The sequence below is a fragment of the Loa loa genome (genome assembly GCF_000183805.2).
Source record: "Loa loa unplaced genomic scaffold supercont3.1, whole genome shotgun sequence".
In the NCBI taxonomy this organism is placed as follows: Eukaryota; Metazoa; Nematoda; class Chromadorea; order Rhabditida; family Onchocercidae; genus Loa; species Loa loa.
Window position 1 is genome coordinate 1,164,013 of NW_018108181.1, and position 16,757 is coordinate 1,180,769.

The 16,757-nt window shown below is 34.2% G+C and overlaps 3 protein-coding genes across 3 annotated transcripts; 1 reads left to right on the forward strand and 2 right to left on the reverse strand.

The window, feature by feature from the left end:
* Nucleotides 1-919: 919 nt before the first annotated feature.
* On the forward strand, nt 920-7,292 carry LOAG_00373 (zinc finger protein). The gene is made up of 15 exons (XM_003135913.2): nt 920-1,129; nt 1,281-1,434; nt 1,950-2,024; nt 2,128-2,257; nt 2,532-2,612; nt 2,698-2,760; nt 2,942-3,122; nt 3,364-3,514; nt 3,657-3,702; nt 3,840-3,972; nt 4,255-4,343; nt 4,689-4,803; nt 5,029-5,252; nt 5,554-5,713; nt 6,267-7,292. Exons 1-15 carry the CDS (start codon nt 935-937, stop codon nt 6,339-6,341), a joined length of 1,872 nt encoding a protein of 623 aa, XP_003135961.1. The 5' UTR covers nt 920-934; the 3' UTR covers nt 6,342-7,292.
* Nucleotides 7,293-11,170: 3,878 nt separating this feature from the next.
* Nucleotides 11,171-14,617, reverse strand: LOAG_00374 (hypothetical protein; the record flags this gene model as incomplete). Its single annotated transcript, XM_003135914.1, has 10 exons — nt 11,171-11,417; nt 11,745-11,893; nt 12,077-12,180; nt 12,391-12,565; nt 13,010-13,124; nt 13,263-13,344; nt 13,514-13,688; nt 13,831-13,959; nt 14,142-14,234; nt 14,390-14,617. 10 exons carry the CDS (start codon nt 14,615-14,617, stop codon nt 11,171-11,173), a joined length of 1,497 nt encoding a protein of 498 aa, XP_003135962.1.
* A 1,659-nt stretch (nt 14,618-16,276) lies between these two features.
* Nucleotides 16,277-16,618, reverse strand: LOAG_00375 (hypothetical protein; the record flags this gene model as incomplete). The annotated part of the gene is made up of 1 exon (XM_003135915.1): nt 16,277-16,618. The coding sequence occupies one exon, from the start codon at nt 16,616-16,618 to the stop codon at nt 16,277-16,279; it is 342 nt and encodes a 113-aa protein (XP_003135963.1).
* Between the last annotated feature and the right edge of the window lie 139 nt (nt 16,619-16,757).

The window sequence follows — 16,757 nt, forward strand, 5'->3', positions numbered from 1 at the left end:
ATATTAGTGCATGAATAGCTATGTATTCCGAAATGTGGATGGTCACTTAGGCGCAATAAACTTTTTATCGCATCCACATGGAGTAAACAGAGTAAAGTGAATTGTATGGAAAACGAAGATATTATCGAGTGATTTGTTTTTGATATTTCTGATGGCTTATTCAAACAGACTATTTAGACAAAGTAAAAACGATACCAGACAGTAAGTGGATGGTAAATATGCACGCAGTACTCGTAAGATGAAGTACGCGTGATCGGGCTGTTATGCTGCATTATTTGAGCATTGTCTCGACACATTGCAATGCTGTGTTATGTTGCACGGAAGTAAATAAAGATCACTGACGGCGGTAGGAGCCGGACGTGATCTGCGTGGCGTGTTACCTTTTCTTGGTTTATTGGTTGTTCCATTCTGGTTTCTGGTTACTTGTCTCTGTCTTTCCAAACTTGACTTCGATTTCATCCCAGTTCACATCGTATCGATTACTGTAGTGTCTCCGATTCTACACTGTCCTTGGTTCAATTAAAGGTTATCGCTACTCCTGGGATACGTTTCGTGATAAATGAAATCATTTCAGTACTGTAAAATATCGGTTTTACAGTTGATAATTTGAGGTTTCTCAAGCTCTTTTGAGATTAGTGTTTCCGCAGAACCTTTTTTCGATTTTAGAGATACATTTCATCGAAAGCTTTGCTTATTATTTTTCTTGTTTAATGATCACGATTCATGAAACTTAACTTTTTTTCTTTGTTTTTCACCGTAAAGCTCAGACGCGATTTCTTTCTAACAATTTGGAAGCGAATGGTATACGATATATCTTAGCGCGAATATCTCTGTTATATTTACATCATTATGTTATTTTTTGACGAAGAAACATGCAAGCTTAGAAATGATACGGAGTAGTCTGGACAAATTCACATCTTTTTAGGCTAAAAATATGGCTACAGCATTGGGCGGAGATGGTGATACAGTTCGAAACGGGAATTCAGACAGAGAAAAGGAGAATGTCCCGAAGAATGTCAAGAAAGAAATTGATCGCAACATTCAGGGAAAATTAATAAATGGCATTACATCGAAGGAATCCATCAATGAAGCAGACGGCGTTGCTGATTTAAAATTGGCGATAAAAAATGTATCTCCTTTAGTTATGCTATGGTATTGCGCCAAAGATCGAGAGCTAACAAACCTCAGTGATAATATATCACCATTCGTGAATTATTCCTACAAATATTAATTTTAAATTAGGTACGGTTTTAGAATTATTCGACAGAATCATGTTATAGAAAGGAGATAATCGACGGAATACAACAGGAAGTAAGGCGGAACCTTGCAGCAAAAATTCGAATAAGGAGAGCAAGCCGCGTTCAAAATCAACGAATGTAACGAAGAAAGCTGATGGTGGATATCAAACGATGCAAGCAAAACGACGTTATAACTGTTAGTAGCTTATATTTCATAGATTTTTTTTTTTTTTACGTGACACTCATAATGTTTCAATTGGTTGGAGCCATGCTAAGTTCTCTACATAAAAAACTCAATAACGAGTAGATAGAATCAAAATACAACCAGGTAGAGCGAAGGAAGGGTTAGAAATGTTTTTTTTTCTATCTTTTAAACGTTTCGGAGGAGTATTTGAAACAGTAGAAGAAATCCATCGATGTTTATCCAGTGCTTGTAAGTTGTTTAAATAAATGTCATAAGATGGATGCAAAAGTGTAGATCCCGACGAGGACTGCAAAACAAAGCAACAGATTCACTTGTTAATATGGAACCTGGAAAAGCTGAAGTAAAACTCGTAAAAAACCAGATGGCCGAAAAATTGAGTGAATACCCTCAGATAGAAGTGGAATAAGACGATAGAACTTATAAAAACTATTTCAGTTATATATTTTTTTCCTCTGCCTAACATCTTTTCGATTTTTATAATGTGTATTAAATTCAAAATGTTTGAGCTGTGGACAAAACTCGAAATGCGCAACAACCAACAAATTCGATGACATCAGACGGATTTGTTTATGACGATGAAAGTATGTCCTTGTTTTGAAGTGCAAAATTTATTGCAAAAATACTGTCACAAGAATCATTCTTGAATTTGTAATAATTAGCATTAAATTATTGTATATTTTTCAGTTGATTTAGAAGAGCCGTTCAGTGATTCCGATGATAACGACACTTTGAGAGGACCAAAAAAACTTTCGCTGACCATTCCACGGGGACGCATACGCACTCTTTCGGGTACTGTCCCAGCGGTGGGGTACAGGTAGAATGTTATTAATGATTCTTCACATTTCAAGAGCCCATTCACATTACACTTGTTTTTTCACAATTTTATTTGATATTTGGTGTTTAGTAATAATAACTGTTATTGACTGGTATCGAACCAAAGTATTTTAGAAGCCATAAAATGTAAATCTTGTTGGGAGAGTAGAGTTCGCCTCAGAAGTTTTGCCACAGCGGTATAACAAGCCTATGGCAGAACAACCGTAACTAGTGGTTCGTTTTTCAAGCAAAACTTATTGAAAACACTTTTGCAGTCCAAAATGGGGTGGTCCAACGATGTGTTTGAGCTGTTTGCAGTTCTTCGACCTTCCGGAGCACCTCACGCAGTTTTCAGAGTCGGTTTTTCATTCTTTTTTTCCCGTATTTGGTTTTCATGAGCGGAAGATTTATGAAACACTTCTAACGGAATATATTTTGCAGGCATCTACTAAATGAGCATCATATTGTTATTGTTGAAATCGACTTGATTGTTGATCCGAAGAGGTTGGTGCTGGAAACCGAATTGTTTATTATTTATTTTGAAACCTGAACAAATTTTCTGAAGTTTGTGGTTCGAAATTTGGAATTGATTGCTTTTCTTTCTGATCGATTTACTTTACTGCTTGTCAAATGTTTAGTTATGTTGTTCACTTATACTTACTGGCTATCATTTTCATTTATTAAGATATGTGGAATACTGGAGACAGCGTTTTGCGAAGGAAAGTATTGATACCATTTTTCCGAGAAAAATTCCTGCTAGAAATGATGAGTTTTATGGAAAAACAGATTATATCTATGAAATGGGCGAGAATCTACCGGAGGATTATGCTTTACGTCAAAAACTTGCTATGAGACGTCTGGAAGAAGTATATTATTAAACGCAGTATATATTTAACAGACGTGTAAAACACTTGCTATTGGTTTTAATTTGTTTTTTCTGCAGAACATTCAGAATAATAGATTATTGTGTAGCAGGTGTATGCCATCATTTTTTATGATTTATCCTGAACACTTAATGAAGAGCATTATCTATTTGAGTAGCTTTCGAGGTAGCTTTTGGAAGAATGAAACTTTTTAGTTTCTTGTACAGATTTTTTGGAATTGTAGGCGTTAGCATGTCAGCAGCGTGAGCGAGAGGATACGAATTTCATTCAGCAGTGTATTTTTTGTCGATATACGGCACGTGGTAATCGGTCCAAAATAATTCACCACCTCTATATGATCCATCATTTAAATCTTGGCTCGCCGGACAACTTAGGTGATTCTTTTTCCTTAAAGTAGAATATGACAAGTTGTTTCTGGCGATTACAAATTCATTAAATTCATCCTTCCTGGATGTCTTACCAACGATCTCATTTATTGTCTAATCTCTTTATAATTAATATTATGTATCATTGCAGTTTTTGTCACTGAATACATTGAGTGTCTGAAGTCGAAACTTCTCAGGTTGTCATTTTTAAATTTAACCCAACGCACTCATAGTGTTCCTTATACAAAGTAATAATATAGAAGTACTTTGCTTTTTATGACTGATTCTTCACTGCATTTTATCTCTATCGTTTAACTTAAGTTTGCTTTTGCAGCAATGAATGCATTTATTGTGAAAAAAAATTCAGCGACCGTAACACATTAATGGATCATATGCGTAAACGAAACCATAAGGAAGTAAATCCAAAAAACAATTACTATGACAAATTCTACATTATCAACTACTTGGTAAATATCGTTTTTTTTTTCCCCTTATACTGAATTTATCAGGTTTACGAAGATATCTGGGTTACTCATCAGTGCAGCTGTTCTGAGATTTTTATTGTTTAATGCCAATTTCTGTATCGGAACTGTTGCCTATTACAGTGTTACAGTGTTTGAACATTTTTTGTTCCCTTAGAACTTTCTTATGTCTTGCTTAAATTCATTTATTTATTCCTTTATTTATTCATTTATTTTCATATCTGATCTAAATTATAACTCATTGCGTACCTAAAAGTCTTTTTTTAGGAGTTGGGAAAGCGTTGGCTAGATGTACTGAAAGAAGATTTTGAAGATACAATGCCAACTTTTGTAGATTCCGATGAAGAAGAAGAAGAGTTAGCCTTTTCTTCCTTTGTTTAGTGTTTCTTTCTGACATGTTCTTCATACTTGTGTCCTCTGAAGTGCAAAACAGTATGCATTATGGCCAAAGTTAAATTTCAGTTAAAGTTGAACCTCTCAATTTCTTTTTGAATTAGCATACCGTCCCGCAATTCTTCACTTTCCATTTCTTGATATGGTAGTGTCCCAAAGATTTCATCAAACCACGTCAATTTTTTTTTTATTTTTGTCATACACATCGAAATTGGGAAATAAATTTTCTCAGTACCTCAAATTGATTATTCAGTACTTTTTAAAACGTTTGTAAGTAAAGTGCAGTCAACTAACATTGTTGTAAATAGGGAGTCCTGGCAAGAATGGCAAGAAGATAATATCGATGTAGAGCAGACTCGTGTAGTTTGCTTGTTTTGTGAAGAAACTGAGGATCACGCTGCTCCGTTACTTGAACATATGAAAGTAAATTTAGCTCGTTTACTTAGTGACTCTACCTTCAGTGGATAATTTCAAAAATCAAAATTGCAGAGTTGTAAAGCTTCTTTTCGGAAAGTTTTTGAACTGGAGAGGTCAAAAATATTGCATATTGAATTCATATGTGCTTCTTTTTGTTGACGTTATTACTAGTGCATTTTTTTAATGGATGTGCAGAAAAAATGATTTAGTTATACTATTATTCATTTGCAGAATGTTCACCACTTTGATGTCCTTGGAATCATTGAAAAAGAGAGACTGGATGTTTATGAACGGGTGAGAATGATTAATTACATACGCAAAGAAAACTACAGTGTAAGATGCTTCGTGTGTGGTAGGGATGACTTGGTTTCGTTACAGAAGCTCAGGCAGCATTACGCCGAAAATGACCATCTTTCGAAAGGATTACCAGAAAAATCAGTTTGGTGCACGGAAGAGTTAGTTTTTGCGATGGCTAAATATTTTTATGGAAAATGAAGTTTCTTTTATTATGTCAATATTCTGGCTATGAATCTTCAGAATCTGTTGTTCATCAGAAGTTGTCATCTATAATGTATATATTTATTCTATATTTCGTTTTTCAACAAATATGTGGGGACATTAAGGATAGAAGCGCAAGTATTATATATGATGTTGAGTTTTCCCAACTAGTTATGACATTTTTTATAGTCTTTGTGACTTTTTGTTTCCAGTTGTTTGAATAACCGTAACACTATTTTTACCTACTATTTCTTATAGGAATCTAGTACCCATGTTTGGTAACGATCATCTAACTTGGATGCTTGAATCATATATTGATGAAAAAGAAGTTTCTTCACAGAATGAAGAGGCGACAGCAGTGTTCGGAAACATCAAAGACTATCTTCTAAAGCAGAGTGAAGTGAACTCTGTTGAAGGTGTAAGTATTGATTGATAATGTTATTATATTTTAATTCCACTAGAAGAGAATGCAAATATCAGTTGAAATACTAATTTTTGAACAGTGCTGCTTTCAATCCTACATTTGAATGAGAATTGAGCAGCCTATCCAACTAAATCCAGTGCAGGATTTTTGAATATTTTTGAATTATTGGTGTTGTGCAACAGCTTTGTTTCATGGGATTCTTAATTTCCCAGTAATTTGTGAATTTCAGTTCATTTCTGATATATATGACATGGGTAATTTTTGGTTATATAATTAAACAGATATAATGCTCATATAATTAGTCAAATTATAATTAATATTTGTATGGTACTTATATAACTAATTAAATATATAAATTAAGTGGGCGTATGATTAATTTATATGATTATATGTATAAGACTTATATAACTAATTAAATAGATATAATGATAGAAATATCCGCTCATTTGGATAAAGTTATTGTCATGATCGAGTCTTAAAACAGGAGACGATGACCCTCCTTGTGATTCCATGTTTAATTTTGCATCATATTAGATCATTTTTTCAGGTTATTGCTGAAGATCTTCCAGAGCTGCACGATGGTATACTTACAGACTTGAATTTGTACGAATCGCTTAAATAAACTGAAATTAAGTATTTTGGACTCTAAAAATAATTTGAAAAGGACGAAGATTGGATGCACTGATGTACTTCATTTTAGCGCATATAGGCGGACCACGGTCGCCACTATAACTCCATTTGCTCACTTTCTGTGAAGTTTCCTGTTTCTGTAAAGTTGCTAAATCAATGGTTATTCTGCAGTTCTGTGTTTGATATCAAACTTCTTTATGGCATATTTTAAAATTCTCATGTGATTGATACTGGTATCGATTGTAGTACGGGATAAATGGCAAAGATATATACTACAATGTTTTCGCGGAAGCTTATTTTTCCTTTTTTCGCGGAAGTGGCCTCCACAGTTACTTTGGATATTCAGTACTTTTTTGCACAATCAATGGTCGATGTTTGTTTAACAATTTAACTTCAATTTTTAGACCTTGATTTCTACTCTAATTTCCGAGGCACTTTCAAAAAAAGTAAATGCTTTAGAGATTCCTGACGAAATGGAGTAGAAGATAGCTTGTATTTATTAGCTCTACACGGTTTACGATTTCCTGTGTTATATGGAGTTGTTTTAAAAGGAATATGGGAAATGTTGACGTGAAATTCTGATGTCTGATGATGATAATCGCCTCTTTGTCAATTTTTCTAGCCTTTCTTATCCTTATCTTTTCTTTCTTTCTGATTCCCATTTATTACAGCTGCGTCCTTGAAATTCAATAAAAGTAGTCTACCTATCCGCCTTCATGTTTATTTTCTCTCGTTCTGGTTTTTTTAGATGTTTTTAAATGCAGGTCTCTTCTTCAGTCCTATTACTGATTCTGTTATTGTTGTGTTCTGTACGTTATATCTGTCTTATGACGTTATATTTCCACTAACATGGTCGTACTTATGCTCGGTTCATTCATCACTACTGGTTTCTTGTTTTATCTGTATCAGTCTAGGAGCTTTTTTAAAATAAAGTTTAAAACAGTTCTTTTTTTCACCAATTCAGCAGTCTTGCGTAATACTTGCTTGGAATTATCAGAAATATGTAGCAAAGTGCTTATGGGATTCATAATATCTGATGATAGTTTCAGCAGATAAGACAGTTACTCAGTACTGTAGTTCTTATTTTTAAGAGTGTGAGTATAGGATTAAAAATGAAATCTGCATAAATGTAAGGTATCGCCGGAGACTTGTTGGATGTGAGGCTATTTTCTGAACGTAAACGTCTAAGTGAACCAAATCACTGTAAGAACTTTGCTTCGGTTGGATGTTCGTCAGATTTATTTGTTTCTATGTTCGATTGTCTATATGTTTTCTATTTTTCCCTATGTTAGCGTACAGCAGTAATGCATATTTCGAGTTGAGAGGGTTACCTGTGCTTCGAGGGCTGTTTCACCGGTAATTATATCTTGGTATAACCTACCTCAAGAAAGGATATAAACATCCTGTTGAACAATAATTCTACTGCCTAAATATATGTCACATCTATCCTCCTCATAACAACTGGACGAAAACTTTTACTACAAAGTTCTTGCCCAATATTAAGCTAAAGGAAATAATATATCCAACATCCATTTTCATCATAAAAGCTCTTCAGTTGATCTCATGAAAATAAGTACATATTGTTAAACGAGAAATGCAAGTTCAAAATATAATTCAAGAAGTCGGAAGATTTCGTTTGTCCTTGCTTGTTATTTGGTGTCTGATAGAAATCTTAATGTTTTTAATGGGCGAAAAGATAAGGGTTTAAGGCACATACACATGAAGAGGGACCAGTTTAAAGACAAATTACAATGCGTGGAAAACTGATTCCAGGACCAGTTTTCGCACGCGTAATAGTCTGATCTATGGTTTAGTTTCATTTATGTTTCATAACATGAAGCACAGATTTCCTTACCTGTTTTACCGCTTCATAGTAAGATTATCTTCTGTTGATCATCATAAGCGACGTCACTTCGCTATTTATCTATTTCCAATTAATTTCCGGTAGTAATCATCTTTTCTGATTTTTCTTCAAGCGAATTTTACAGTGCCCATACTTCCTGATACTAGGTGATGAGTGAGTATTCTTTTTTCATCTCCGTGACGAAAAGACTTCATAAGTGAAGTCATAAGTGAAGGGAGAGGATAAAGCGCCTAGTGAAACTTTTCCCTTTGCTTTTTTGCTGCATAATGAAGCTGTGGTTTCTGATTTGTAAAGATTCATCAATTCTATACGGGAGAAGTCATCTAAATATCCCAGAATCGGAATCTTGTTAAGAACCCTTCTGTTACTGCGTTTTACCTATATGATGACTAAATTGCCATTGTTCATCGGTATGCCTTCAAACTCGCAAATATAGCCTAGCACTATATGTACCGCTCGCTACCAACGAATCCTTTTTAAAGATAACGTTATTATGATGTTTTGAAATTCGGACTCAGTCGCATTGAGGAGGCCTTTTATTGAGCCATAATGGGGGCGAAATCAGGCCTACCAGTCGGGGAATCATCACCGCTTACTTTGAAGAATTCTAAGTATCAGAAATTATAATTATTAATTTAAAAACTCAGTTTCAGCTTATTAAGGGCAAAATCAACTTACAAATGATTGCGGCACCATTATAACTTTCATGTTAGCATTTCTGCGTGTTTCATCAAGTTATTGCGAAGCAAAGCTCTGGAAATGGAAGCGATCCGCGCGCAGCATCAAAATGTATCGAACTAGACACCACAGATGATGCAATGGATAACAGATTTCCCAGTGTTCTCTAAAATATTCACGGCCGAATCGGAGTATCGGATTACTTGGTACTGTTTGAACTGATAGTACCAAATACACCGACTTGACCATGAATGTTTTGAATCATGAACGTGAATATTCAAATCATTTCGCTTAGTATTTAAAATGACGTCCAAAGGGGCGAATACTAAGCGGAATGATTTGAATGTTTCGAAACGTGTACTTTGTTATATGAATCATAAATTGCGAACAAAATATTGGAATGTTAAATGTATTTCAACAAATTAAACCATCAACGCCATCCGAGTTCTGAACTATATTTGACCTATTATCACAAATTTATTGCAGATTTGTTTCCAAATTTAAGAGATGAATAAATAAATGTTACCATAAAATTTCTATTACAGTTAATAATGCATTTCTCATTTAAAACAGCGCCTATGGTCGGCGACTTTCCATATTTGAATTTAATTAATGATAAAATGTAACTATTCTAAAAAGCCCGGATGGCGACTGAATTGACGGTACGAATCAAATTTACAGACCAATTTTCCAAGTCTTTCTATTTCAAATTTATCTTAAAGTGTTGTTTTCCTTATTTTGTGATAAAAAACGATTATTTCTCTTAAAGGGTGTTTTTTGATAAATAATGCATTTCTTGATAAATTAACAATGAATGCAGGTGGGAAAAAGTCGGATAATAACATCTTTGCATACGTGGCAGTCAGTACAAAAAAATGGTTAATTCCTTGATTTCTGAAGATCAAACTTTCCTCCCTATTCTCATAAGAAATTAATAAATTTTTAAACTAAAAAGTTTTCGTATATCCTCACATTGATCCTGACAAAGAGTCCATCTCTCGTTATTTCCGTACAATATATACCAACAGACATCTCAAAATTCACTGGATGAAGTTTTATGTAGAAGGGTTGGAGAAGTGGGGAGTTTCAGAGTAATCAAGTCCTGTTCACTAAACATCATTAAGAAAAAAATGACAATCACTTTTGACTGCAGTATCAGCATTTGAGGTGGCAGGGAAAGACTTTGTAGTTTATTTTTTGTTTTTGTAACCCCACCGCATTGATAGTAACCTTTACCGGTCTTATATGGTACAATATCGCACTGAAACAATAATAGGGACGAAATGAAAAATAAGAATTGAAGGACAGCAAATGGTTTTGTCGCTCGTGCTGTTGAGTTGTTATATTGCTGTTTTTCTGCCGTTGAACTGTTGTCAAATTGAGTATCCTGCTATTTGTGGTCTTGGGTGCTTACCCGAGCTGCCAGACTGAGTGATTGAGCGAGCTGTCAGATTGGGTGACTGCTTAAGCTTTCTGATTTGGTTACCGATCTCCAGGATGACTAATCCTGGCTCCTTTTATAGTGGGAGTGGTTTAACATTGCTGACGCATTGGTTTAACTGTCAGATTAGAAATTCTTTATAAAATTTCGACATTCGCACATAAGTTCCTCACGACATTCCAACAATTGCATGTAAGCTTGATTAACAAATCGGTTTACAATAAAGATTTGTTTACAGCATTGATTTCTATTGAATTTACATCAAAAGGTTTTTGTCTGCAACATCTAAACATTGCAATTAAAATTGTTAAGAAATTGGAAGAGTTGGATTTGGATAAATGATTCATCACTTTAGGTATCGAAATATCTATTTTGTGTAATGAATCATTTACCTGAGAAATAAAGAAACAAAGATTTCTAAAAAACAAAAAACGGAATTCGTAGAGCAAAACAATTTTGCTAGCTGAAAAATGCTCTTAAATTCATCAAAAATTTGTGAAAATTTCCATTTTACTTTCATTTTTTGCAAAAATTTGCAAAAACTAACTGAAAAATAAAGTGTTAGACAATACTCCAAGGAAATTCCTTTATTCTTCAAACATAAGTGGAAAAAATCGCTAATACTAACGTACTAATTTCACATTAAAATCTACTACCTGGAAATCTTAGGAACCAAAGTGTCAAAAGGCTTTTAAGACTAGAAGCTCGAAATCGGGATTTTATCATCTCACAGCCATGATTTTATCATCACATCATCTTTTATCATTTATCATTTCACATCTTCCACCAGAATCACTTATAACGATATTGCAAATTTGGAATCCATAATCCACTGATCCTACTTAGTGCACGGTATCAGAACAACACGTGGATAACGCTGAATAAGATCTTCCCAGTGTACAAAAAAAATGTCAGTAATGCGTGATTCATATAAAATCTGTCCGGTTAATGATAACTTTTTAACCCGACATAAACTTTCAACATAAAACAACTGCACATCACGAAGTCGTAGCAAATCAAACAACGCTACAGCAAAACAAACTGGTAAGCAAACACCTGGTCCATTGCAGATCACTGCATCAGGCCTGGAAAAAAATGCAATGCATTTAGCTAAAATTTCGAAAATAATGATATTTTTTTCATATTTCGAAGAATAACTTCAAACTTCAAATTAAAGACCATTTAACGAAGAAATAAGATTTTTGAGTGTTTTTATAATTTATAGTTGACAACGTAGCGAGCATAACAGTTCCTCAAACTCTCAGGTTTAACTGGAAGTCCTGATCCGGATTTCAAGTTTTCCAATTCGAAATGCTAACGTCGGAAGAATTGTAACCTACCATTTCAACAATCATTCCACCCTTTTCACTTTTTTGAAATATTATCTTCTATGTGAAAAATAAAATGATTACCTTATTCGCCACACCAAAAACAAGGTTTCAATGCAGGCCCAAATTGTTGTGAATATTGAGGTAATGTAGCTTTGTTTTACTTCCCGGCTTCTACTTATTTGTTCTATCCGGAAGTTTCCTGCGCCTTGTGATTTCTCAAATTCGATTATCTTAAATCAAGTTCGATTATCCCAAAAAAATTGAAGTTATCAATTACTGTTGATAATCCAAGAATCTTTTCTTGCACTAAGTTTCACGAAAATTCACAAAATACGAAACTTTTAACAAATTACTTTTAGAATACTTCCTCTTGCTGAAAGTCAAAATTTATGGAGACTTTCTACATAATTTACCTTTTGCTCGCTTAGCTTATCAGTGTCGGAAACAATATATATGAGATTATTAAACTGTTGTCTAAAGGCAGACATTAGGGTCAGTAATTCAGCAGTATGCCCACCTGAAAAGTAGAGAGTATGTACTAAATTCAAAATTCCCAGATTAGAAGTGAGTTACATTATGCTAGAAATTCTGTTGGAAAATTGAATGGCACAAAGACGGATCAAATATCCTCATCACAACATTACAGTCAAGGGAAGAAGCAATTGCAAAATGCTTCGTATACATTTGTTAAAAAAATTTGATATAAAAACAATTAGCAAAACCATACCAGATCCAGCGACGCAACACATTCGTATTGACATTGACGGACGTTTCCTTTTTGCCATGTTCTGGTCCACGCATGAATGACGTTTGACGTATCGAATGTAAAGCAAAATAAACACCAAAAGTGTCACCAGTAACAACAACACTAGTTGCACAAACATCCCACTACTTTCTACGTTCTTAAAGAAACCCTTCATACCCGACCCCACTCCTGTCCACATCTAAACTCTTAAAGCGGGGACGGGGGGGAGGGGGGACGTTCTGCAACCGAGTATCCCAACCATAAAAATTACTAAATCCTTATTGAATTGAAACAAATTGGATTCACTGAATAGCAATATGGTACGTAAAACATGTGATATTTTATGCTAAATATTATTACATATTGAAAGACAATCTTTCGTATCACACTTTTCTATTCATTTTCATCGATCCTTTTGAATAACATAAGTTCGATTTCTCAAACTTTGAACCCATAATAACAGTTTTTTGTCGAAGTTCAATTGGATGGGAAATTAAAAAAATTTTTTGTGAGCTTTTGACTGAAGTTGAATTTTCTTTTGTACTTGCATTGCATTTGAATCCATTCCACAAAAAAGATAAATAAAATTGATAATGCATACGATGATTACAAGTATAGCAATTATGGATTGCAACGATAAATGATCACCAAACATTTTATATGCAACCAGCAAGCACCGATCACGTAATGCTTGCGGTGCTTTTTCACGCGGACCTCTGAAAATAAAAATGACCGAAATTGTTTCACCTAGAAGGACCTTGAAATGTGTATTAATGTTTTCTTTGAAATTCTGAGACTTACTAATTGTAGAAAGTTTTGATGAAACTGCTACAGTATGAGCATATCATAAGTACCTGATGGCATAACAAAGGATATCACTGCGGTCCTCGATATCAATCTTTGAAATACCGTGCAATATAACATATGCATGTGAACCTGCAATAGCAACTAACCAGGGCTCATTCATCGACTTCAAGTCCACTGAGAACCCTCAGTCATCCAATCACTGCCTTTACAGTGATTTCTCATATGAATGTATCTTTTAGTTTTATTTGAACTTTGACGTTTCATAAAGTTCACTCTTTTTTTTTGAAAAAAAAATGACCGGTAATACAAGCATAAGTAAGAGCAAGAAAGGAAATGCCCCCATCAACGATCGCTGCTCTATAAAATGACACTTTGGAAATGAAAATAATCAATAAATAAATGCTTTTCGGGAAAAATATCATTAAGCCAATAGCTATTGTTACAGGTGAGTAGAGGACACGGATAGAAAGCATCTGAAATGATTGAAACTGAAGTAAATCACATTGTTCTTCTGATTAATTTTCCTCTTTTCTTATTAAATACTGATAAATGTTACCTTCTGTTGGATATGAAACCATTTTTCCCTAAATATTCAGAGAGAAAAAAAGTATTTACCTGGTTGCGGTAAAGCCGATATTCTGAAACAGATAACTTTGCATAACTATCTGGCCAAACATGACCATAGTGATTGAATCGAATAGTGAGAAACATACCTAAGTCTATCAAGCCACATGCAAGAAGAAGCTGTAATGTTATTCAGATAATAGAAAGAGAAGTACGTTTAGAAGTATACTTTTCCTTTAAGTTATATGATTTTTTAAATTAACCAGCTAGCAATATAAGACATCAAGACAGTCAGCGAGAATGAGAGGAGAAAAGCAAGACAGGTGCGCTGTATTTTCAATATCAATGCAAGGAATAATTACATGCATAATAGCAATTATCATTAGGCCATTTCCACCACCTTTCTGTTTCCTTTTGCTTCGTGTCGCCAATTTTGCTGTACTGAGAAAAGTATTCTGAAATACTGCCCGGGACAACAATTTAGAAATGTTTTAAAATCTAATTAATATGTTTCTGCAACAGTTCGTATAATTTTTCCAAAGATACGAGAGATATTGTCGATAGATAATGCTTGATAATGACTTGAATGCCATATATAATATATAATTACCTCCCGTAAGGAAGGAGTATTGTTTGGCATTGTCACAAATGGTATCACGGGTTCTGCTTGGAAAATCGAAGGCGCAACTGATGTGTATATAGTTGATCTGCCTCTTTCCGCTTTATCTTTACCCATTGATATGGCTTCGATATTTATGATACTCCCTTCTTTTGCTGGACCGTATTGTTGTGGCTGATTCTGAGACTTCGTTTGGCTTTGTAAAATTAGCCCAACCATAAAGAAAACTAGATCACCACTTCAATTAATATCAAATAGAAAAGTAACAGTAGGTCTCGATCCTGTATATCTTATATAGGCGATTACGAAAATTTGAATACGACTAAGTTTGAGTCTGAATTTTAGGAAGTAAAATTCATGTTGCTAAGAGTGGACATAATTTTGGTAATAATATATCAGTTGGTACATTAAGCATGCAAATTCATGAGTTTGAGAAGCTCTGAAAGCATTTTTAGAGATATTAGAAATCAATAACAACTTCTTTCCGGTAATATGCATAACCGCTATATCCAAAATTGTTTCACAAAGATTCCAGAATAAGATGAAAGTTTTCGCAGTACATTTTGTTACGGTGAAGTTTGACTGGATGTTTAAAGGCGCTTAAAAGTTTCGTCATTCATTAATTCCTGAGAAAATTTTTGCAGTGCTTAGAAGTTCCAGGTATTCTATGCTTCGTAGTCTCGGCCTGGAAGTGAATTTAGCTCAATCACAGAAAATTTAAGAATGTAACAATCTCTGAGAATATCTGTGAATGGATAGTCTTAGATCTATACTTTTGGGAGAAGTTTTTTTGAAGCCATTTCAAAGTGCTGCAATTTCATTCAAGTTAAATATTCTGCATATAACACTGCAATATGGTATTACAGGAACGACATCAAAACTGGCAGGAGCCATAAACGACAGCAAACCCGAAAATCTCAGCAATGCAACCTGCAATGGATCAGGTAGGAAAAGCAGATTCCCATCTTTGCTAAGAGAAAAAGCGAATGGTTTAAAGTATTAATTATTATCAGACTGACCAGATACCTTCTCAAACTACGGATATAAAAATTTTTATGCCGCATTCCTGCTAGTCATTTTTCGGAGTTTGTCATAATCGCTATAAGTAATGATAATATTTTGGCCTTGGCTTTAAAATACTTTCTTATCTACCCATTTCGTCGTTTCATCTTTCAAAGTACCATAACTGTAGAAATATGTGAGGTCAAATTTCTGCAATTAATTGTACTGAAAAATTGTGGGAAAGATAAAGTCTGTGGAAAAGATAAGACAATGAGTAAAATTGTCATCTAAAGAATGGCAAACAACATTATATGGCACCAAACAAGTTTCCACATTCCAAAAAAGAAATCTAAAACAGCTTCAGATGACCACAAACCTGTTGCATACTGTCTCGTTCAGATCCGTGGTACCAAATGGATCCAGCCTTAATCAATAAAATATCAAGTGTAATGAAATGAAATGAGAGATTGAGGACCGTGTGGACCAGAATTAGTCAACGGTAGAGAAGTGGAGGGAAGCAATGATGTAAATTGTTACGGACATCCAAGCCATAACCGCCAGATAGACAAAGTAAAGGGTAATATGTATAAAATATGTGCAATCGTAAATAATCCACAAAAGGTTTGTAAATTATTATGCTATTGCGATAAATGTAAATATACACCAAGAAATAAAAGGGAACTTCTCAGATAATTTCTACAATTTGATGTCGAGAGAGTTAAATGGGCAAGCTATTTAAAGAGTGATGAATCGACGACCTGGAATGACATGTTGGGGACTTGACTTCTGGCCAAGTCTCTTCATTTATCCCCAGTACTTTAGTTAATCTCTTTTTTTTAATTTACACCCTGTCACCGTTGATTAATTCAATTAAATTCAGGATTCAGTTTTCTTGCGTAAATTTGATTTCTGATCAACTTTTGTTAGCAAGTTATGCTTATCAAAAACAAGAAATGTCCAAGAGGTGAATAGTTTGACTGTCCTTTTCACACGTAATGTCAACGTAAGTATAACCAAGGAAAGCGTTGGCATGATATTCATGAATGGAGCTTCATAATCGAAATCGTCTGCTTCAACGTATAGCAAACCACAAAGACCACTGTAAATAATTAACACTTCTGTTGGATTCAACGGTGGCAAACCGGACACACTTATAAATGAAATTTTTACAATGAATAGAAACGTTTCTGTAACGCCATGAGAAAGTGTAGATGTCATTCGTACATTACAAAGGTTACATAATTTTTTGAAAACGATTGAAAGATCCTCTCGAAACAAGAATGCGTGGACGTAATGATTTATGAATAGTTTCACAATGACTGGACCAAAAACAATTTCCATAAATAAAACAAAAAGT